Source organism: Osmia lignaria, chromosome 10 (assembly GCF_051020975.1).
Source record: "Osmia lignaria lignaria isolate PbOS001 chromosome 10, iyOsmLign1, whole genome shotgun sequence".
NCBI lineage: Eukaryota > Metazoa > Arthropoda > Insecta > Hymenoptera > Megachilidae > Osmia > Osmia lignaria.
In genome coordinates this window covers 5,584,149-5,610,356 of record NC_135041.1, presented here as the reverse complement: position 1 = coordinate 5,610,356, position 26,208 = coordinate 5,584,149, and the positions used below count along the sequence as shown (strand labels likewise).

The window sequence follows — 26,208 nt, the reverse complement described above, 5'->3', positions numbered from 1 at the left end:
TAATAGTCACTAATGTGAATGAAAAAATTAGAGAATTCGAAGAGTGTTTTTAGTTCCAGATTTTTAAGCATTTAATTCCATTGAAGGATAAATGATAATAGACTTTATCTGTGAATTTATTCGTCAGTTTCACAGGCTGCAATAGCCTTCTTTTTTCTTTTTTCAAATTGGACGATATCATGGAAAAAGAGAAACGAACCAGGTCGAGAGACGCAAGTAACTTTCTATCACGGTGTACGCGTGCAAAGCGAAGCGATAACCTGTGTCCAGTTCTATCTAAACGAGCAAAAGAGCAATTCCGACGAGTGGTCGACAAAGCACAGTAACGAGCGCGTGAAATGGTAACGCAACAACAAAGGGACGAAAGTGATTCGAACCAGGTGCGTGTAAGGGATACGATTTTCATCCTGTTGTACCTTAACAATTTGACTGATACAACACAAATGAACATGTATACTAAAAGCGACAATAATACAGTCTTTATTAAGAAATTGAATGAGGTAGAGGGTCATTAATAGCTAGAATCATAAATTTAATATATTACTAGGGATATAGCTCCATATTTAGTCAGACATAAGTTCGTGACAGATTTCATTTTAATTATTTACGATATCTTTTCTAAGCATAAATAATCATATGTTTTATTACACTCATTTTATTCTATTTTAATACATTCGTTTCATTTTTATAATCAGAAGATTTTTGTTTAAAAAATTGCTAATATAATTTGCAACAGTTTTGGGGAATAATTTTCAGACGGTGGACTATGGAGAGAGCCCCAATTTTAATTTAATATTATTCATATTATTTTCATTTTGTATATTATGCACTGTTCTTCAAAAAGTTTTTAAACTTTTTCGTTTGAAAATTATACATTAAACTTCAGATTATCTTCAGAATATCTTTGCATATGTTTTGTCAGTTTGGGTCTCGATTGACTCAGACTTTGTTGTTCAAAGGTTAATTTGATTTATTTGAGAGAAGAATTAAGGTTTCCTATAAATTACGTAATATTTTGCTTGTATTGTCTTTATTCAAAAAATGAAAATATGTGAAAAGTGAAAACTACCTTTATAATAATCGAACATAGATTTAATCGTCTATTTTGAATATCTGTGTGAAAAAATGGCACGAATTTATGGGACGACCTAATATTATAGATACAAAATAAAATTTCTTTATATCACATCGGTAAGTGTCTAAATGTTGCACATTGTTGCTCGCTCTGTTTGCCAACGCACCCAACAAATTATGCAGATTGCCCAACGCGCTCGAGCAGCGCAACTGAACGATTTTCCTGCGTCCAGAACGAAACAGCTGTTAGCTGCTTCGTGAACAAAAATATCGACCTGCGTTGAATAGTCGCTGCCCGAAGGATTCGAGACGTAAATAGTGGCGCGAGTGTTAAATATTAAACAGTTACGATGCAAAAACGGAACTCGCCACGCGTGCGTCAACCGATTATTGTCTCCTTTTTAACATCTTGATGGCCGATCATTTTATGGGATCTATATATAAAAGGAATCTATCGTCCGCATAATATTTAGGGGCTGCTGTCGAAGCGTTTATAAAAATTCTGAAATGATCAAAATAGACTCTGGAATTCGGAAGTCTAAAAGAGCCGAAGTTCAAGGTACAGTAAACTCTTCATAACTTTGGGCAGTTGGGGCTGTAGAAAAGGAAATTTCAAGGAAATGGAAACTTAACAAATGCTACCACCTCAAAGTTAACGTATAATACTGTAGTGCAAAACTAGCTTGCGGGATCGCACAAAAACAATAGGAGAAGAAAAGCATAATGGAATATTTTAAAAACAACTTAATGCTCAAACAAATCGCACGGAAAACGATGCGCTGGAGCACGTGATTAGTATTGGTGAAAGTACATATGGAGGGTAATAGGCATCTGCAAAAAATCAGCGAGCGGGCAGTTATCAATACTCTAGTGTAAAACTATTAAAATCCACGATAACTAGAATTCAATGACTATAATGTAAAATAACTATGAAATTTGAAATTTCAAGTTATTCGATTGTTCGAAATTGAGGACATTGAACGCTGTTTCATAGAGGAAAACCTGTGTACTTTGTGAATCGCTGAATCGCGTCCCAAATTTCGTTCAAACGTCACAGTTTAACGGATTAAAGTATTTTTTCCGTTTGTTCGGCTGCAGGAACGTCGAAAAAGAAAGAGTACAAAAATCCAGCAAAAATACCAACGAATGGACAGAACGTTCAATCCTGTTGTGCATTCGAATGAAGTGTTTGATTGTTTAAAACGAAAGCACTGAGCGCATGCTGACAAGGTTACATTTATAGATGAGAGCAGAAACTTCTCAGGAAAATAACAATGTCTTGGACACATTGGTATCTGACAAAAGAGATCCGTATTATCCCGTGGAGCAAAGGCTCTGGCCTGGCCTCGAATAAGACCCGGTAGAAAATACGTTGCTTGCCCGGTTTCTTTTCTCCTTTGGCCGAGCCGTGCACGCAGGACTAACCCACGTTTCGAATAATAAACTGGTTTCGGAGTTCCGGTTTTCCGTCTTTCTTCGTCCCGATAGCCGGTCGAAGCAGGGATCGCGCGAACCTTAATAAGGCAATGAAACCTTTATGCTCATACATGGTAAGACTAGACACCGACCGGTATATGTATGTATATCTCTTTCTCTATCCGCGTTTTCATCGTGCCTATTCCAACATGGACGAGCATCCTCTTCTGCTTGATCGATCGACGAACCTGTTCGACGACGCCGATCAACGAACACGCCATATACAGCGGGTATCGGTGAATGTAGGGGACACATTTCTTTATTTCGGGGTCATCGCTGGATTATTTCGAAGGTTCAGATGAAATTTTTGATAAATTGTAAACAGAGGGCGGATTGGTACGTCAAATTTGATCGGAAGATTAATGAATGTGACGTGACAAGCCCTAATTTTAAATTCACTCCCTTTCCCAATTAAATGGTAACCCTTAGGAAGATATCTATACACGTTTTTATCCTATATATTTGTCCAATGAATGCCATTATTATAATCCCATCATAAAATCCTAGTCTTATTTTCTTTTGAGCTCTTCAGAAAAACCCATTTTGTCTTAATACCTGCTTATTTCTCCTATTTTACTTGTCAATAGTACGGCGGTAACCCATCCTTCCGGGATCCACGCTCAACTTAGCTTCACTGGGGAGATCTTACGGATACCACTCAATCTAAGTACCTATGGTTCAATGGTCAACCCTTTCCTGATTGAAAATAAGGAATTAGGTCAAGATATAATATATAATTTTTCAAGTATTAAGTAAAATCTAAGACCACCAACCGAGGTGTAGCGTAATTATTCTCTCCTTAGATCGTGAAAAGGAACACGGTATTCGAATTCTCATGAACAAAACGGAAATTGTGTCGGCATCGTCCTACGACACGGACGACAAAGGCATCCAAGATACGGCAGCCCGATTGAATTTCAATACGCAGAAGCAACGTATGTTGTGCTGTTGGGCAATGAAAGGCTTCCACGGGCTTGACGTTCGTTCGATTGTCTTTCCACTTTCCATTGTCTTCGATCGGGCCAACGTTTACCTCGAAGCATCATCGAGGAGAAGCCGAGTCCTCTTCTCTTCCTCGCGTTGCGTTCGTTCGATCGACGAGCTTGTAACGGAATCTTAATGCGTCAATCGACGTGGAGTACGTACGCTTCGATCGTCGAATCAACGTACGGGAACAAATAGCGGGCTTTCGTTGCTTTTCACGAGGATGATGGATAGATAATGCAGTCTTGCGAAGGACGATAATGACGTGTCTGAATTGATACCATCGTGCTATTTACTCGTGGGGGATTATTCAAACTTCTTCTTATTTTTTTTTTCTCACGATCATTTGTATTCGAGGTGTAAATTGATGCCACTGATCAATCAGGTTCCGATGATTTTTGACAGGACCGCTTAATCGCTTCCTCATCCGGGTACCGTGTATGGTGTGCTACTTTTTTGCGAGCAGTAGTAACGGCGAAAGAAGGTGTTATTCGAGATGAATTAGCAATTTCTGTTATGTTAGTTAATGATGGAACTACCAAAAGCAGCCAAATAACTGCATCGTAATTCCTGATTAAAATTATTCTGCGATATCATTGGTAGGTTGTTTTCGAACGGGAATATATTTAGAAGAATATTTCTTCGTAATAATCAAATGCAGAGGTGGCACGTTAATGGGAAGGTTGTTTCCCAGGGAACAAAGAAACGATTACACGCTGCATTATCGAAGCTTCATCGTGTCATGAATTATAAGTACTTGAAGATATACTGACTGGCCGATGAAATTTTCAATCGGAAATAACACAGTTTATATGACGGCCTTTTGAAACATACGTGACCATTATTTCAATATCTTTTCTTGGATTTATGAATTTATAGACACCTAGCTTCAGAATAAGTATCAAGTGATATTCGAAATAATGGTATGTTCAACGAAGCAGTATTATTATGCTAACTTTCTTCATTCTAAATTGATATAAAAGTAATAAACGATCGAATCGAAAGAACCGATGATTCCAAAACGTATTAATCAGTCCCAGTGGCGTGAATAACTGATCATTAGCGAAAGCAATCATTGGTTGGATTATAATTATCCACTATTTGGCTAAGTGAATGCATGACTTTCACCGAAACGCATGTTGTTTCTATTGAATAATCTCTATTTAGAGAAAAGTATCATCAGAGATCGTAAATGATAGTAGTTTCTCAAAGAAACATGACTAATGAATAGCATTGCCATGCATCAACTCTTTGTTGCATGATTCTTTTATTTTGAAAAAATATACACTTATGAATTTCCAAAAGTGATAAATTAATAATAAACAACTTTCAAAAGAAAAATTATGTTCTATAAAAGAGTTTCATATATTGGAAGAATAATTTTTAAAGAAGCAGTGTAGATAAGATTTAGAAAATGAAATACAAAATTAAATTAAAATTGTGGCTTTCTCCATGGTCCGTCATCCGAGAGTTAATATCGTCAAAATTAGGATTTTGGGAAGTTCTCTTTTCTCTAGATCGCTATTTTCCTTAGGGAAGCCCAATTTAATTGCAGGTGTATGTATAATATATATCAGAGTGTGGTGTATACATGACATAAAAGATAAATAAAAATTGCCACATATAGGATATCATGAGGTAAGGAGTTAAACGACACCAATTTTCGGGAGCTGACCACAGAACGCAGCCGGATGTGTTCCTTCGAAAAACCACATGCATAGCGAGTGCACACACGTGTTACACAAACGTCCTCCTCGTATGTCACTTTGACATATGTGAACGAAGAATACTGAAACCGTAAGAAACGCGTCGAATTTCGAGATTTTTCTCCCTTTTCGCGTGTCCGGCGATCCTCGTTGACGGACAGCATTTCCGTCAGAGGAACGCTCGAAGTGCGATTAAACGACGAAAAGAATTTGGAGCGTGTCCAAAAAGACCCGCGACGAATGCAAGAGGATCGTATTGCAGAAAGCAATCGCTTACCGAAAGTGAATGGTTCTTTTTTTCTTGTCGTTAACTTAGGGGCATTGATCTCGGTGCATTTTGTAATAGAAAAGATTTATTCAAGAAAAAAATGTAAGATCACTTGTAAAATTAAAAAATTTCATTTGAAGAAGAAATCAATGATATCGACTTCCGTATGGAGTTGTTTAATGTTCAATATTTTTATCGTATTATCTATCGATATTTCTTTACAAGGAATCTTCTGTACCACTTACGAAACTGCAGCTATCGGGATATTCTTATTTGTACTCGCGATATTGAAACAAGCAGCGATAAAGAATTTGCTGACTGACCTACTTCCGTTTTCCACGACACCAAACAAAAGTAGCTCGGAACAGTGTATGTATTTTCATCGAAACTCGCGAAACGCTGACTTGCCAATCTTCGCAATAAAGAAGTACAGTTTTAAGGCCTTGACACACACCAGAAGAAGACATTCACTTTAGAAAAGCCGGAAAACATTAATCGCGCAGCCTTTCTGTCATGGTGTATGTATTTATGTCACAATTATCCATTTGAATGATTGAAATATCAAAATGCAATTAAATTTCATGCAAAAACGCTCAAAGATATCGATGATTGAAAAATGAAAAAAATCAAGATAAATTGCAAGTCCATTAATTGCTAGTCGATCGTGTGATTATTCAACTTTCAATGTTTCTAATTAACCGCATGACATTTTATAGAACATAAATCGCGGTTAAAACTAAGTCAGTTTTATTACAACAATTACCCAGACGTTCTCTTTTCACGTTTCATCGTTTGATAATTAACGAAAGTAATTAAACTTAGCCAGACCATTTAATCGTTTTGTTCAGAAGGTCGTTAAAATTAATTAACGCTACTGTAATACCGTGTGCGACTTCCTTAATAGTTTCAAGACATCTTATGATTCTTCCTGAATGTAATACACAATCTCGACTAACTATGTGAAATTATTACTGTATTTTATTGAAATAATACCTCGATAAAGCGACAGATGGTTTTACGAGAATATTTCTATTCATGCCTCTCCTGATTTCGTTTCACAGAAACTAGTTTAAACGAATAAGAAGCAAGAAAACATAGACGGTAATTTTTTATTCCAGCTTAAGAGAAAGCCGATAATTTTGTATCAATTGCCACTTATTATTAGGAACACGATCGTTAATTTTCTAGCAGAGGACCTTGCAATTAAATGGGTGCAGTTACATTTTTCCAACTTCGAATAAATTAAAGAAAAATATTTATAAAATTATTGCTTTTACTTTTTCAGATGTATTGATAAATTTTTATTTAAACTTTTTGTAACTAAAAAATTGTCAAAGATGAAACTGCACCCCTTTTGCTCCAAGCTCCTCACAAGTTTATCTCACAGTATTAGTATAATACTAATGTTATTATAGTATTACAAATTACAGTCGGAAGAATTATTTATTATACCTCGATACTCGAATATAATACGATAAACTTCAGAATAATTTTATATACCAAGCCTTATGCAAAATATGCAGCAACCTAATAGCTCTATTCTCCATATGATTATACTTGCTGATGACCCTACTTTGCAATCATATGAACCATATTATAAACAAATCTTGCCTTAATCTTCTTGTCATATGTGACAAAAATGTTTAATCACGCATTGATATTCATCGTTCATACGGATCGTAAAGAAATCCCAATGTTTTTATTCCATCGAACCCAAACAACTCGGGTTCGTTCGCGATGGTGGGTAGGGCACAAGTAAACGCATCTTTCGTATGCGACCAGTGCGTATGGAAATGCACATTGTTTGCCGTGTAAACGCGCAAACGAGCTGACGGAAGTCACGTGACGGGTTGTCGTACAGCCCACCGGAAGCGAGGTCGATATGGACAAGCCATCCCTAACCGTTTGCATTATATAAGAAAAAGGAAAGGATCCTTGAAGATGAGAAGATAACTCGTTCGATTAAATTTCAAACTAATCCACTTTCACAATTGGTAATTGGAGAACCAGAAATGGTAATCCTTGAATAGCAGAGTCTGGATCAATCGAGACCCAAAATTGCAAAATATATACGAGAAAAGTTAAATATATAATTTATAAAAGAATAGCTTTTGAAGGAACAGAGTAAAATTTAGAAAAAGATAACAATATGAAATGGAATTAAAATTGGGGCTCTCTCCATGGTCCGCCGTTCAAAGGTTAATTTCGTGACCTTCGACAATCGTGTCAGCGACGATCTAAGAATATGCAGTGAAATTAATCCTTTCTTTCTGATTCATTTTTAACAATATATTCTCGTCGATATATAAAGTGCTATAAAAAGCGTCCAGTTTTTTATACTTTTCTAATAACCGCTGCTATTGTATCTCAGTTTTTTTTTCTTTCCGTCTGGAAGTCGCAGTCAAAGGGTTAATATACACGATCAGTCATGGTTCTTTCATCGTGGAAAGCAGTTGTGCGTTGCACGGTCACAAAAGACTCGTAACACACCGGTTACGTTGTGCCCTCTCGTTCAAGGTTTCCGCAAAAACTGTAATTATCGAGACATAATGATGAGAGAGGCACAACAGTGCCGGTGCTCAACCCGTACCGATTAATGTACAAAGTCCCATCAACGACACCGAAGGATCCAATCTCGAGAAGCATCCATCCGTATCGGTTGATGCGGGACCACTGCGGAGAGAACAGTCCTCGTCTTTAATTAGCGGAATGGCTGACTTGAACCACTTGACCCGTTGCACGTGAACAAGAATCGATGTCATTTATTCGAGCACTCGGTTGTTCATTAAATCTGAAAATCTGCTGATTCTTTGACGTTCTTCCTCTGACTTCGTTCCTCTCTCGCAAACGGAGAATGAAATATTCCCAGGAAAATTTTACAATTAAATGTAAATTTAATTACCCCCGAGCAACGATGCAGAGACACGTTTATGCATTTTATTTTTCGTACTTTTTTTTTATGCATCCAAAGAGAAGATATCAATCACTCTATAAATCCATAAGATTTCGTTCAAGTTGATTAATAAAGGTTTGCGATATTTTCTTCTAAATTACATGTAAATACAAACTTCGAAGGCTTTATAAAAAAAAAATCGCGTGAAATATGGACACGAAGGGGGAATATAATTTCACTGATAACCAAAAGTGGTTTATCTAGACGCACCGGACGGCTACGAAGCTACTGGTATGGTTCATTGTCCTTTTGTCAGTTCGAGCACACATGCATACCGCCACTTACCGGCGTCAAGCAACGTTTACAAAGGCGTAATTGTGATTTCTATCTATGCACTCCGTGCATCTATCACCAAGTGCAATAACAAGGAACGCAACGTAGCAATTGCACTTCCTAATAAACGTGTCTCTATCGAATTAGAAAGTCTCGATCGTTTTTGCGATTAATAAAAGCGAGACTTAACGAAATATTAATCTATCCAATTGATCGATGCAATCGTTAATCGATAATACGATGAATTTCATTATTTCCTTTTCAAAATCAAAATAAAATTTGTCAGTCTATTTATTTCTAATTTTCATACGAGCTACTTTTATATTCTATGGCAGAAAAATATGAAGAATAAAAATTTAGTAGTCGAGCCAAGAAAGAGAATTTATCTTAGTATTTTTTTACATTTAACAAAATTTTATTCATTTTTATTCCAAGTCAACAGACATACGATGCAAGGAACTCTGTTCGTGAATGGAATTACAAAATTATGTTTCTCAATATTTTAGAAGAATACACAATGCATTCAACGTCGAAGAAAAAAAAATATAGAAATTACACAACAGATTGAAATTTAAGTACTGAATATCCAGGTGTCTCATTATCGAACGATAAAGTCATTCGAGCTAGTGATTCTCTATTTTGAGTAGAGCACAATAGAACGACGGCTTCATTATCATTCACATGAGCATATGTTCACGGTGATTTCAAGAAGTCTATTCAGGTACTAACCGAGAGATACGAGTCGAACGAACAGTGTAAATCGACTCGGCATAATGCATATTTGAACGAATTCAACGATGGTCTTACCCATAAATCAACTTTCGACGACCTTTCAAAATCGATTCCCGTTTCAGTGAATCATGAACGAGTGACACACATGCGTTCCTCTGCTATAATTTCCGTCTCCGTGTCCCGTAATTACCTGGAATTCACTTCTGATTGCGGTTTTCCTTTATTCATGGAACAGGAGAATCTCCGCATAGACTGAATCATAATTTTAGTCTATTCGAGGAAAAAGTCCCTTTCCACGATTCAACTATCGAATTTCTACAATTTTAATGAACGTCATGTGTGACGTTTGGTAGCGAACGTGTTCAGATATCACGAGATAGGACCGTGATAATTTATCGCAACTTTTAATACATGGAAAATAGAATCAATCCAGTTTTATTTTACATATTCTTCTCTTGGAATTGTAATAAACAGTTGTTTAATTCCGTTGAAATTGAATTAGTATATTTTGCTTCATTTTGTTGTTCAAGTTTGATTTACCAACAGATTTGCCACTGTACCGTTACGCAATGAATACTGAGTAATTCTATTTTACAGATTTCTAATGCTAATCCGCGGGGTTTCTCTATCGCTACGCGTGCAAGAATCGAGTTCAAGGATTTGTAAGCTATTAAGTTTCCAATTAACAATATTGAAATTTACTTGAACTTAACAGCAAGGACGTTTCTTATAATTTATTAAAACTATAAAGGTGAAAAATGATTCACCCTTAGCAATTGAAGGGAAATTAAGTCTTCGTAGGTGGTCTCTATACTGTCGTGTATCTTTCTTCGGTTTCTGTCCACAGTCTTATAATCGACCGAACAAATGGATATCTCCATTAGCATAGGTATAAGCGCACCCGAGAGACCCACATATGCACGAGCGCATAAAGTCAAAGTGCGTATGGAGATAACGGTAAATCGGTGTGGCACGTACGCGGAGGCCACATCGCTTTACACGCGCGTGCATAGGTGAAGAGAAAACGCCTGTGTGAGCTATGGTGTTTTCACGGAGGACCTCGGGGGACCCGGTCAATACACACGACAAATGGCTAATCAACGCAACGGTTCACCTGGCCGTGATTTTCAGGCATCGCCTCAGGACCTGTCTATCGAACAGCCTGGCAACTACGGATGGGATTAAGTTTACCATCTATTTAGAAATTTCAGTTAATTGTAATATTAGAATATTAGAATATTAGAACAATAGAATATCAGAATATTAGAATATTAGAACATTTTTGTACTCAAAAGCATACTATTATAATATTATAATATTTTTATTTACAAACAGTAATATTTCAACGATTGTATTTGCAATGATTTCAAATTAATTTCGACATCTAAAATGAAGTCCAATCGACATGGAATTAAATGTCAAGGGTTCGAATCTAATCAATGTTCAAAACATATTTGCGAGCTACTCGAATCCGTCGCTACTAATAATATTTCACTACTCATTGGTTCCTTGTGTAATTGACTTATTCGTTTGAGTCTTTTATTATATCTGACACGATTGTGATATTCACGGTATGGCAAAGGTTTTAGGTGGAAATTTCTAACGCAGACAATTAACCTTAAAACCGAGAAGATTCTACCCCCTTGGGCGATGTAAGAATAAAATTTTTTCAAATGTCATCCTTTTAGAAGTAATACACTGTGCAAAGTTCCCAGGAGGGAATAAACCTAAAAAGAACTTGCTAACTTCTATCTTAAATTTTAATATTAAAAGTTTTATTACAATTACTTAAGAAATACTTACGGTCTCTAAATAGAACATGTGTTTAATTTATTATTTAGTATATCGTAATTTGCATGTATAAAGACCATAAGTATATCATAATTAAATTTTCAATGTTTACAGTTTGAGATATGATACGATCCGTTTATCTTTTCTGGAACAACTTCACGGATTGTAAAATGAATTTTCGCGCCATTAGCGCAACTCGTTACACGCTATCAATTAATTAATTAACTGGAGCATAATGGAATATCTCAACCTAGAATCGTGCCTTCTTCTCGAGTTATTAACAGATTCCAGACTTTGAGAAGATAAAGAAATCCAATTCACGAGTTCTACACCCCTGAGATCCTCGAGACAAAGAGGAAAAGTTCAAACCATTAAACATCCACGGCTTCTAACTTTCTATGCCAGTATTATACTTTCATATGAACGGTTGCGAAGTGCTTTTTACACGAGAACCATGTATTTTTTCGATGCACTACTTGCACGAGGTCGTTCGCTTCGCCAATAACGAAAAATTTTTCAAACCAACACCAATTAACCGAGTGATTAATGATCGTACGCCGAGTAAGGATTAATTGCTAGAGAAGAGTCATCCCTCCGTCGTATAAGTCAATGTTAAATGTCTTCGACGAATTACAAGTTGTGATTGCATATATTGCATACTTCTTCGTTCGATGAATAAGAAGCTTTAAGTTACTGTACACGGTTGGTTCTTTTGTTTCACTGCGAAAAGTATGCCGCAACAAAGCGTATCCTCGTGACCACATACGTATAACGGAGTAACGTTTAACTCGACCATTATTCAACGATTCGAAGTTATATGAACCAGCTTTACAGAGAAACCCAACAATGTGGATGATTTTTGTAATCGTCTTTAACCCTTGAACAACGATGGCAGTGGTCCAACTACACTGTCCCATAGGGGGGCCAAAACTAATTTTTATCATTCTGTAATTTATTCCGTCAATGTTATTTGAGATGTTAGAAAATATTTCAAATGCTTAATTTCTTAACCCTTTGATTACTAAATATGCGTTCATAGTTTGTTTCCTGTATATCTTAATCATAATTAAATAAAAGTTATCAATGCATATTATTAATTATACACCATATGTTATCAAATTATGATGATGTAATTAACAACGAGGGGAAAAAAATGAAAAATAATTTGAGAAATAAAATAAAAGGTGGTAAGTATTATTGATTTAATTCTGATTTCGTACACACAGAACGTTTAAGCCTAGAATATTCAGTAGTCAAAGGGTTAATGAGGGAGCAGGGGATCGCTTCCACCCTTCCGAACTCCCTAATTGTGTTACTAAAAACTGGTCAAGTTAACTGAAACGTAGACTTATGAAATGTCAGCTTTTCATGGTGTACCGATTAAAATTGACTACTTATATTTTTTTAACTAAATTTTTTGAAAAGTTGCTAGTTTACATACGCCCTGTGTAATGACAATTTTCCAGGACGTATATATACGTGTTTCGCAGCGAAAAGGTTAACCAGCGTGCTGAATTGTCCGGCGTTATGTTACTTTTACCTAGGATTGTTAACATCGGGCCTGCTCCGCAGGTAGCATATTTATGCTATCGCGAAACCCGAGATACAATGCCGGACGATCGAGTTACAGTGTGCCAAGCACGTTTATGGTTTATGCGAAGCCTCCTTATGGGTGCATGACGCTCGTGACACACTGCGTAGAACGTAACAAGTCTATTAATACGTTCAACATCGAACTTGTGTGCATATTTCATGCTGCGGTGAAATTTACATCCCGATAACCGTACACAATTACAACAGTGATGTTTTTATCACAGCTCGAAATGTGCGTGATAAAAACTACAAACTCATCGTTTTCCAAGGGTTAAAGCACCGTAACTTTATCGTGATACGCTTAATAAACAAAATGTAGCAGGCAAGATATCTCGGTTTTTAACTAAACTGTCTGCTGAATTGAAGGTAATTCCAGCTGAATGTTTCGCTGTGTTCGAAAGTCTCTTGTGTAATATCTCTTAAGGAAAGAACCACGAAAGAAACGAACAAAGAGGTGCATAACGAAAACGAGCAGAACGCTGAATGTAGAATCTGTTGAGTGCAGCTGAACATTAAGGTAAAAGAGGGCAGTAAAAGCCTCGAGCATCTCGTTAATTCTAGAATTTTCAATTAAAAGAAGTACTTTCTTCGGTCTGTGTAACTTTTTTCCATGGTGGTTGTAATACTTGCAAATAACCTCACGTGTCATTAAAAAAAATAAAATGATAATTATATTAATTCGTTATGATATTTTCCACAAGATGATAGATACAGTAAACGCTCGATAATTCCCCTCATTTCGAGCTTGGGAAGCGAGAACTTCTAAAACCGGGGAATTATCGAGCGTCAGTGGTTTACGTGCCTCGTTTACAGTTCTTCTGTTTCTGTGACGCTTTTCTAACGAGGAATTAGCAAATGCCTAATGTACTTTTTGAAAACATTTTAAAGCAATAATTTGTTGCAAGAAATATTGAAAATTTCTAATTACTAAGAATAATAACTTGTAAATTTTAAATTTCAAGCTTCCAATTTGCAAATTTCAAGTTTCTTATTCAAAATAATAAATTTTTGTTTCATTTCCTTGTTTCAAGATCACCTGTTTGTCACGTGGAGAAAATTATGTAATCTTCGTGAAAAAAAGAAATTACTCAGCCTTTCCGCTCGATTCGTCGTTCACCCTTGGTTCACCATCGTTGAAATAAATATAGACAGTTTCTACCTGTTAGATTACCATCGACAGGTAGAGCAACACAAAGTAAAATATCGAGTGGTTTCTATTGAGCTTGGAAAGTTTGGAAAGCGTACGCATCGATCACGCTTATTCAATCGTGCAGCTGTGCGATCCGTGAAAGGGACACGGAGACCCGATGGACCCGAACAAATCAAATGAAAAATGCTCTTTCAATTTCGTGAAATCGTGAACCGTGCCTCCTGAAACGTCGAATTGTACGTATCACATCTAGTCTGTCTACTATTCAACGTAGAAAGCGCATAAATATGTATACTAGTTTCATTCGCAAAATTGGTGGATACGGATTAGCGAGATCGGTAAAAGTAAAATACAACTACCTTTCCTGAATTTGAGAATTATGAAAGTTTTCAACTCTTTGAATACGGGATAATTTCTAGCTCGAAGAGTTGTAACATACAGGGTGATAGAAAAATAAACAGTCAGATTTTGCTATTTTAGTCTTCAATCTTATCTTAGAATTTCAGAATCTTCAAATTTTGGAATCTTGGAATTTTAGGATCTAAAATCTTAGAATTCTGATATTTAGAAATTGTAGAATATTAAAATCTAAAATCTGAGAATATTGGAATTTGTGAATTTTAGAAGATTAAAACCTAAAGTCTGAGAATATTGGAATTTTGAAATTTTAGATTAGAATCTAAAATCTGAGAATTCTGGAATTTACGAATTTTAAAAATGTATAACCTAAAGTCTGAGAACCTTGGAATATTAGAACCTTAGATTCTCAGAATTTCAGAAGAGAGAAATTCCCCAGTCCATATCTTTTTGGGGATGGATCATACCTCCTTGACCCCACCTAATTACTTCAATGATGGATATTATGCTGAGGAACTACTCTCACAGGTTGGCAACTAAAATCGTATTCAAAGAGTTAAGCTCAGCAGCAAGGCCAGACACACGAACATAAACCATAAGTGCATTTTTTACGTTATAGCAGCTTAGCATAGGATACTAACAAAGTATCTTTGATCGTTTACATAAGACCAGTTCGCTACACGATCGCGAATAGACAAAAGAGATAGACATTCCGACATCTCAAGGCGACAGCATTCCGATTACTTCCTCTCCTCTCTTTTCAGTTGTTAATCAGTTCAAACTGTGGTGAGTTACGCATGATCTTATCGTGGTTACACCAAGGAAATGAATATACGTAAGTGAATCACGTTGTTTCGTGGAAAGAACGAAAATAATTAAGAGAAACCTGGCTAATCAAGAAATCCTAATTTTCCTTCACCTACATCGCGAGAATTAAGTTTGTACCTTTTACCTTCGTTTCTTCTGTTTTGATTACACGTGTCAATTAACTCGTTGTAATTGCTGTTACATCATCGGACAACCAACGAAGAAATTGAATGTGAACATGCTATGTACACTCGCGACCAAATCAGGCTTCCTCAAGGAAACTGATGTACCGAGTTTCCGCCCTTCCCTGTAGGCGTCCTCAGGGAAAATGACAATATAGCAGAAGAGACCTCATATATGTAAATATATGTCTGTGACCCCCCACCAGATGTAGGTATACAAACGTTTACGCGAGAGAATTTGAATTAATATTTACTTTCTTATTCGTACTTTTCAGTTATATATTAACTATTATAATATTTAACAATTAAAATTGATATTATTTTGTTTACAAATCACTTTTATTATTAATATCGTCAAAATTAAAATTTTTGAAAGTACTGCTTCCTCTGTATCGTAATTTTCTGTAAGGAAGTCTGATTTGATTGCGAGTGTACGTGGACAAACAGGATACGCTATGTTTCTTGTAATTGCATATTCAGAATGAAGTACTACTTCCATGGAGATAAGAAGTTTAGTAATTTTTATTTTCTCTAGTTTAATATCTCTTTATCTACTATTGTGGAAACATTGATAAGAGCATTTCTTTGATGAGTTTAAATCCTTGAAAGCTTTGCGATGAAATAATTTTTATTCTATATTTTGATCGATCATTTTTTCTTTTTTTGGAATGATTCACGCAAATTTCTTAATTATGATTACATGAGAGGGTGACGCATTTTGGAGTCAATGTTGAAACTGACGTTATTAACGCTGAGATCGATGGAAAGTGGTCGAACCTCTTCGACCTGTTCCAATTTTTTAACAGCAGACGTTCCAAGTCAAGGCGAGTTACTCAATTCTGTGCATGGCAACGAGATCGATCGAGGGTAATTATGTTCTGAACCTTGTATCACCTTGTACATGCTACTGAATACTTTTATGACCGAGTTCAAAATGATACTGTTAAGAAGCTTTCAAGTTCTATATTTCCTTTGACTTGCATCCAGACTAATATCAACATTTTATATTTATTAATTTTGCGCCATTCAAGTATCAATTCAGTGTGCACCTTGCAATGTGCACTTATTTTCAAATTAAAAATAAAATAGAAATATTACTAAATAATAGACGCGATATAAATTAGTGCATGCACTTATTCCTTATCTCCACAAAAGTCAATGTATACGATAGAAACACGTTAATAATTTTTGTAATATAAAATAACAAATCTATGATCCATCATTTCAACGAGTTCCCTAGTTCTCGCGTATTAATTAATATTTTTTTTGCATTTTTTTGCCAAATTAACGGTGCATACTCCAGAGTGCACATACACGTAATTCATAAATGACTGCTTTTAGTTTTCACAGCAAAAAGGTTAATAAGAAACCACTACATATATAAAAAGCTGCAAATAGCTAAAGGATTAAAGGTATTCATAATTGTCACTTACCTCTTGAGATACGGGATTGTTCTTGTTCCTGCTAGTGTTGGATGTATTATTAATGGATGAGAGCGTGGTGAGGGTTGCGGTACCAATACCGCCGACCGTTTTTCCGCTGACCTTGGTACCAGCACCACCGACATCTTTATGCAACGTTCCAGGACTCTGAAATGAAATATAGGTCTACGTTAGGACAATGCCGAGGGTGAACAATATTTATCTTCGATGATAATGAGGATGCACCCTGGCGTCGTTAAATCTTCAGTGAAATACGAGACCTGAGGAACAATTAATGGGGCGTCTCTTGCTTAAGAAGAAATGGCTAACAAATGATATCTTGAAGAAACATGGACTTCGATAAACAGAACACTATGATAATGAATATTTTAATTCTTATCATGGAAAATCAATTGGCATGATTTTTATAAATATCGAGTAATAAATAAATAGATTCTTTGAAAAATTTCAAACGACTTATTTATTCTTATATCCATCTCCTCCTACATTTCCACCCCCATATACCTTCAACGTCGATTCATTCAACGAACGAAAAGTCAGTCTGACATTTACGTGGTTCATTCACTGTGCGTCAATTAACACGCGTATGCATCACGCGAACAGACGGTTATTCTTGTTAATTAAGGGCTCTTCTAATTTATACGTTGTCTCATTTGCGTCTTATCGCGTACGAAACGACCGATTTAGTAATAGAAGACAAAGAAGATGACGCGTGGGTGGTTTCGGATGCTACTCGCGTATCCACACGTGTGCGGATGCAGCTACGAACTGATGTGTGATGTTTGTGCGTATCTCATTGCACACAACGAGCCACACATCCACCGTCGTGATAACAGAACGATAAAGTTAACAGAACTACTAACGCGCGAATGGCTACCGTTTTAGCCATTTGAAGCCTGAGATACATAAGACACGATAAAAATGATCTTTTATTTCCAATATTTTGAGAATCTGACGTTCTTAACGCAATTAATTAAGATAGGTTACCCTGTATATTATTTAATTGTTTATTTTAATTTTTGAATCATGGAGCCTGGTTAACAATGACCCAGATCTATAAAAAAAAAACATGCGGAGTTTAAATTTTGAAGTGAAAGAGTTTCATTCATTAGAAAATACATAATTATTAAACTGTGCCATAGTAGACACGGTAGTTTTCACCTTCTCATCAAGGTGTTAATAAAATTATGACTGCTACAGGACGTGAGTCTACGTACGACAGGTAAATCATCTGGGACACAATTGAAATTGGGACGAAGGAGAGATGCATCGCACTTTCACGTCATAAAATGGCGCACCGATGGAAATTTTCTTGTTTGCCTTTTAGTCGAAGAAGTAACGGAATTCTCGTAGCCAGGTCCCAAATTCAAATTAACGAGACAACGGATTTATGTCTCGGCGAAGACTGAAATATGTAAACGAAGCGTTCCCGAAGTGTCGAAACATATCTACAGTCTGATAAATATAGCATCCCGATTGCTTCTTTTACAATTTTTGCAAAAGGAACGTTGTTTAGTTTAAGCAAAGAAAGGTTAAAGACTTCTCATTAATATCCAGTAGGAACGAGATGCAATTTATTCGACGCACACATAGAAACTGGTAATCATTTGCATTGCCAGATAATGAGAAATCTCAAAATAATCAATCCCTCGTATACACAGGCAATGTATATCTAATCGCTGCTTCTCTCTTTTTAAATAAATTCCTTCTATTTAAAGCAGCACATCGAATCATAAAATTTCTTGGCAGACGACGATACTAGTTATTAAATGAATTAACCCTCGATTGGTATGGTAAAATGAAAACGAATGAAAATTTCAGTGGAATTTTTCTTCTCCGTTGCTTTCTGTGTACTGTTTCGCTAAACGAAGTTAGGCGCGCCCGGAAGTATGTAACGGGGCAGTGGCATTAGGTTCGATGTACCTGCGTTTCATTATCAATGTCGAATCGTTGTAGCAACCTTGTGCCATTGTGGCACGGGTCAACGCACGTTCCAGAAGAATGCTTCAGCGGTGGAAAGTGCTTCGACGACAATTTTGCTCGTGTTTTAGCTATGAAGCAAGGAGTATCCTTTGGTACTGTCTAGCTTCCAGTTCATAGGAAATTTAAAAATTAACGTTTCATCTCTTTTAACAGTACTTATTTCGCATTATTCATGTTTCTTAATTATGTATTAAATTTTATAATATTCAATAATTAAAACTTATATTATTTTCTTTCTAAATCACTTTTCATATTAATATTGTCAAAATTAAAATTTTGAAAACTCCTACTTCCTCTAGATCAACATTTTCCCTAAAGAAGCCCACTTTGCTCGATACTGTATATAATAAACTTTAATTATAATTGTTCCAATGTGAAACAAAATGATCCCTTAATTAAAAATGGATCGCTTTCTCAAAGGATTAAAAAATAAAAATGAAAGAGTAAAATTTGTATCCTTAATAATTCTTATTAAAGTGTATGGGTGTGAATATTACACCCTTCCAAACAATACCCAGACAAGAAATTGAGCTCTGTAATAAAACCCATCAGTATCAACGTATCAATCATCGCAACACTCAATTCAGCGAGTATCGCAATCAAAATCAGACAATGTGTAGTACCCGAAAAGGTATAATTAAGCGAGGAAAAGGAGCTGTGCCCGTCGGATCAGCGCCCTCCGTTCTAAAATGAAATGTCAAATAATCGACGCGTAAAATCTCCCTCGTCGGCCCACAAATGTCCATGCACAATGAAAAGAGGCAGGACGATACACAAAGGAGCGATTCGGAGATCAACAAGCCGAAGATAGTTCTAGTACGATGAACGGGATATTACTCCACACCGATGACTGCACCCGAAGAAAGTCACGAGCCTTCCTTCCTTAATGACCCACGATCGATGTTCCCGCTTCGACAATACCCGCGAATCGCTTTCACGAGCCATTGTCTTCGCTCGAGGCCGTGATTATATTCGTTAATTAAAAAACGTTCGACACCCACCCTTTTTCCCTCCTCCGTCACATTCCTCGTTCCGTCGTACGTGTCTCAATTACGGAAGGCATAACGAGCCGCTTTTTCTTTTCTGCAACGATTCGAAGATGATTTATGTAAACTGCAAGGTTGCCCGTGTCGACCTCCGCGGACGAACGCATTATGCAACTTTCACGTCCCGTGTCAGACACTGATTTGCATTTTTCTCTTCTTGCGGCTGGTATCACCTGCCGCTAATAACGAGCTCACCACGCAGATGCCTTTCGACGTTTTCTTTTTTTATTTCTACAAAAGGTTCGGATATTTATTTCGCGTAGCATAGATAAGACTATAGTTGAAAAATAAAAATCAGTAAATCTTATGTGAAATTTTTTAAACTTCAAATAAACAATGTGAAACGAAAATACAAATATAAGAAAGAACAAGAGGATATTAAAAGAATCATATGGTCAAACATAGGAAGGCGTAGCCAGTCCTAAAGGAGAAATTTTTATAACACTTTTCACGCTAGAAAAAACAACTTTCACACACGTTTCTTCCAGACAACGTTACACCGTCCGATCGAGAGCAATAATTTCTCTGGCTCGTGAAACTGTTAGGAGGCGTGCAAGTAGACCATAAAGGAATTCAATCTCTCATTGAAGATCCTTTGAAACAGATGCGTGTATCGGAGCCGGAGGGATAGCAGAAAAAAGAGGATGTTGAAACCGTGCCGATGAACCCTATCATTAGGTTATACCAAGGGTCGAGCCTTAATCTCTGCTGGCTCTCACGTTTTTCCATTTTTCTCGAGACACCTGGCCGCACGCGTACCCAACGATAGCAGGTGATCAGATTCTGCACCTCCTTGCTGCACAAGCTGCGTCTCAAAAGTTTCCAGATTTCTCTCGGTGTTTCAAGAATCATTTGCAAACCGGGCAATAATATACAGAAACGGATGAAATTTAAATATTCTACAGATCCTACTCTAAATATACCACGAACATAGTAATTATCTCACCTATACATATATCGTTAATTTGAAAACCACTTTCCATAATGTCTTTCCAGAAATAAATGTTCAGTTTATTGCAAACACACGAACGAAATCGAGCACTCTACTACAAGGCGAGTGATTTAAATCGTGAAATTTTTTTTTTTCGGCACACCATGTACGGTTCCAATCGAGAGCACACACCGGTTCCACGGCTTTTTCGTGCCCGTGTATACCAATACAATTTCGACTGACCATCGCGTGGATAGAAAGAGCAAAACCTGAGCGGGTACCTGCTCGTGCGCACACAGATACAAGCAGAAATCCCTTCGAGACACGTGCAGGATAGCAGATGTATCTCGTCTCAGCACCTGCCAACCTGGCACAGGTACAAAGACTAGGTTTAGGACGGCAGCTGCAGCTGCCCGGCCCCTGTCTCAACCAGAGGAACGATCTTTTTCCGAGAGGAAATCTTTTCGAGTGCTTCACCGGCCCGTTACCTTTGTCCAGGAACGCGGTTCGCCGTGTGGGTGGACCGATAAAACGAGATCTAAGAACAGACTTCCTGCGACCCTCCTTAGCCCAACCCCTGATCGATAAAGGCGGTTTTCTGCACGCTTTTGGAAGCTTGCGCGAAAACCGGAAAGACTATCTGGTACTGAAATTTTACGTATCCTACTCGACGAATGAGAGTTTCAACGTATATGGTTAAACGTAGATAAAGTTGAGGCAGGTTCAGGTGACTTTTTGAAATTTTTATGCAGAATTGCGGAGGCGTGCATAGGTGTCTGTCTGGTTGGCATCGGGTTGACTCATTGACGTTGAATAAAAGTGGAATATGAATTTTTCCTATTATTATTTTACTTGTTACTAATAATATCTATAGGATAGCAAAGTGAAAGCTTCATTTAAAAAATTTCGTTTCATTTTTCATCCATTAGAGTAGAACCTAATCAATTTGTAGCTCATTAATTGAGCCAAAGAAAAAGAAACGAGTTAATCGAGATATGTTGGTTTTCTTGTGACAATTTAGCGTAGATGATTGCAATAAACGTAAATGGCTCGAGTATACCTTGAAAATGCGGCGATAAAATGATGCATTAAATTAGCAAGAAACGATAAGAATCCTCTTGCCACTTTAATCACAGAACACGAAGAAACACGTTGATTAGGTCTTCCACGAAAGTAATGCATTTTAACGATAGATCAATGCGACGATTCAATTTTACGATCGGAGATAAGGTTATTAAGCGACCCGGTTCGATGAGTTTAAATGGCCAGGTCACTGAAAGCATACCTCCGACGAAATTAACAGGCTGCTCCTCTCGGTTAGCTACAACCAAGTCGATCGCTACAGGGGTTTTAACGAGCCAGACTAATTTTGCATTTTAAACAAGCATATTCGCGTTTCGACCGTGCAACCGGATACTTTGTAAACGTTTATAACCGATAACTATGTAAAATGATATTTCAATGTTCCGGATCTGTATCTCGGGATTCAATTAACAATCTAGATCCTAGATTAATTCCAATTTCAAGCAACACTGGTAGTGATAATTCAATATACCTAGTAAACGTTATCTCTGTACACACTGCCGACTGCATAATCAAACCGCCTTCCGACAATTGATAACATTTCATAATAAAAGATAATACCTGATTACGGTAGCCTCCTCGTCACGCATATTTCTAGCTTGTTAGGCAATAGAAATTTTCCTTCTCTTCAGGCTTTCTTTTATTATTATATAATAATAAAAAGGGCTAAATCTTTATCATATTGATCATCAAATCTTTCAAATTTCAGAAATAATAAACGCATCGGATAATACTCCAATTCGATACCATTTTAATTTTATTTAATGATTTTTCTATATCTTCTACTATTTTATTTTGGAATCTTCTATTTATTTTTCAATTTTCGTTAATGCGAATCCTCCTAATATCCTGATCACTTCGTCGAAGATATCACAACCGACGTGAAAGGATATTTTAATTCTGTCAGCTGGTTTACCAGTCATCAGAATGGAATTCTCATCGCTTTTTTATATTCCTAACACCATCAGGAATTCTTTAACCGCCATGCATTGGAAACGAGCGCGGAACAAGCAACGAGACACACGTGGACGCTCTGCTAACGACGTATGTATACCTGAGAATTCCACTTTCAGCCGGAGTAATTGCAAATGAGACGAAACCATTGCGCGGACTGTTAATACGAGCCACGATGCAGCTGGTAATTTCGATGGAAGTCGCTTTCAGGCTCATCGAACGAGGCGCAGGAAAATAACCAATGGCCGATACGGCACGCAGGAAACACAGCACGGTATAATCTTCGAGAATAGAAATGCCGGCGGATTTGTGTATTATGCAGTTTCGCGAAACAGAGGATATTGCGACAGACGATTTCGGTTTTCTTTTTTCAACGAACGAATTGATCTCGGTACGGTGCGACTACAAGTGAACCGTGACCGTTTATTAGAAGGAAATCAAGGATAATTTCCAAGGGAATATTTATGACTAGATTATGGAAGTTTATGCATTTATCGCATGCATGCAAGAAATATGTAAATTATCTAATATGTATGAGAAAATTAAACAAATTTATACAATGTGCGATTTAAGTTAAATACTTTCAATCATCTGGAGAGAGAAAATATATTATAAAAGCATATATTTGCTTAAAGAACTATTATTTCTAAGCAACTAATGGTAGAATTAGAATTATTATCAATTTATCATTTTGCATGTTATACATAGTTTAATTTAATATTTTAGAGATCATTAAGCTCTTGGCTTATTAGAAGAAGTAACTTAATTCTTAATCAAATTAGTACAATAGATTTATAATGCTAATAAATTTTAGACTTGGATGAAAATTTCTCTCTTATTTTAAAAGTGTAACGATTATAATTTTGTAAAATTAACTGTGATTTGCAAAATTAACACCTATTGTCAAAGATTAGAGAATGCGAAAGTAAACAAAAAAATAAATTGTTATTTAATTAAAATTATCTTTTGAGTAATCTGATATAATTTAGATCAAATTAGCGTTCCAAGGGCGGTACACTCTCTTCGTAAGAGCAATTTAAATCTAACCGAGTTGAGTCGTGGAAAAGTTCCTCTAGAATGAATCGAACTGTGGAAACATTAGATCAGATTAGATCAAAATTGATCGTGAGAAGGCTACATCGAATCGAGAGGTATCGCTGAAAGGTTGATTCTGATGGATCTAAAGGTTGAACCCGATTCAATAAAGAAGCTGAGCCTGAGTCACATCAAATGAAAAACTTGCTCTTCCCCCTATAGAATTACAAGTTGAGTTCAACGAAGTCAAGTTATGAGGAAAGTAGATTCAGGACGAGTCGAGTTGTAAACAGAAGAGTCAGACTTATCAAAAATATGTCACCATATATGGACGTGTGCTTCATATTTATTATTTCAAGTAAAACTAGTTTCCTGAATCCTGAAACGTGACACAGAACTCGGAGACTATTCAAATTCGTAAATAACAAAGTGAACAAATCACTCGGTGTTATTTTTCACGTGGAACTTTTTCTCGTCGTTACTTTTCGTGGCACAATTTTCTGGTGAACCTTTCGAGAAACAAGTCACGACTCGGTGAGTATTTCATAAGTGGTCCGCGGAATGGGAGACGCTGGAACGCAAGAAGGAATCGTAACTTGTAAGATCTAGGCCAGTTGTCAATTGTCTTGCTAGTCGAGGTGCACCAGAATGCAGAACGCGTGCAACTCGACTAATGACAGTCGTGATACGCACATCATTAATTATACATAGATCCGGCCTTTTAACGCGCAAAATCCTTCGTCAGCTATCTTTCATATTTTGTTTCTCTATTAAATTATCCAACTTAACATACAAGCATTAAAAAAATAATTTCATTAATAAAATTTTAGTTTCTATGAAATATTATTTATGATAAGTGTCTTTGTTTTCAACTTTCATTTGAAAATTTCTATTATTGTTAAGTTAAATCATTACGCGATAAAATATATTGAATTACTCAACTTAATACTCCAACATTGATAAAATAATATTATTAAAAGAATTTTATTTACTATGCGGTATTATCATAAGTGTCCTTATTTTTCATTTTTACTCGAAGATTTCTATTAATGTGAAGTTAGTACATAACGCGATAAAATATATTTAATTATCCGACTTAATGTTCGAGTATTGATAAAATAATTTCATTAATAAAATTTCATTTATCATAAGTGTTTTAGTTTTTAATTTTCACTTAAAAATTCCTATTACTGTGAAGTAGTTTAACAATTATTACATAACGCGATAAAATATCCAGCTGTTCCGCGACGTTCGTGACCCACAAAAGTAATGTCTTCGAAAAGTAGGTTAACAAACATTTCGATTTCGCTCGAACGTTATAGAGACTCGTATTCGTTCGATGGTTGATTAACAATTTCCTGAAAGCGAGTAAAAGTTCCGTGCATCCTCGACGCGACGTCGATATCTTTTAGCGGGACCCAAGTCAGACACTGACGCAAGTGCACGAACCAAGGATTTCCTACACGGTACGTTTTCACAAGTATCAATTAGCCAGTGGTCATTGATCGGTGAAACCGCTTCTGGTATTAGCGACAGACGGTTAACTCTTAACCCATTTTCGAACGTTGCGACACTGTATGCTTGCATGATTGCCACGAAAAATTCTGTGCAAATACTTCAAGCAGTTTGCGTAAAAACGGAGCTGCAAGTGCCTAATATAATTGCGTTAATTAGCAATGATGATTTTGTGAAAAAAAAAGGGAATCGCTATAAGAAAATGAAAAGTTGCTAATTGCAACTCAACCAAGTTTCATCAAAATGAGTATAAATATTTTTCTCTTTTGATAAATTAATTTTTAAATATTTCAATTTGATAAACGTTCCTAATAATTGAATGCTTTTCGACGGGATAGATTAAAATGATGAATACTATAATTTCTCCTCTCTTCGCAATAGGATTTCTATTTCTGTTCCTCAAGTATCACTCACCGTGTTCACTTTCTATTAGATATGATTTAATACCACTAACAGACTTCCACCTGTAGGAAAAAAACTTGCCAAGTCAATTACAGTCTACTCCAACTTACAAGAAGCTATCATCGAAACATACTCGTTATTCCGACAAAGGCTTCATTAAATCTCGTCAAGAGCTCTTCAGTATCAAACGAACAAACTAAATAAATCGTAAAAACACACAGTGGAGTGTCTTGAAAGGTAGCTCAGACGATCAATTTGCTGACGAAAAACGTAGGAAATGGGATGGTAGGTATTTGAGGTCGAAAAAACGAGAACTCCAAAGGTGGATTGTTGCAATTTACGAACTTCCAGAAAAAGAAAAAAACGACCAATATTACCTTTTTGCTCGGTTGGCCATGATATTTACGCAATCCAGCTGCATGGGTGCCCGCGACGACGTTCTTTCGTTCGTTATGGGGTCCTCAAACGATC

At 36.4% G+C, this 26,208-nt stretch overlaps 1 protein-coding gene across 2 annotated transcripts in view; it reads right to left on the bottom strand.

The window, feature by feature from the left end:
- LOC117611661 (uncharacterized) overlaps nucleotides 1-26,208 on the bottom strand; it is a 171,074-nt gene that overhangs the window by 15,572 nt on the left and 129,294 nt on the right. For both annotated transcript variants that reach the window (XM_034339698.2, XM_034339700.2), the window contains one exon: nucleotides 16,780-16,935. In XM_034339698.2, coding sequence (XP_034195589.2) covers nucleotides 16,780-16,935 — 156 coding nt within the window. The remainder of the gene's footprint in view (nucleotides 1-16,779; nucleotides 16,936-26,208) is intronic.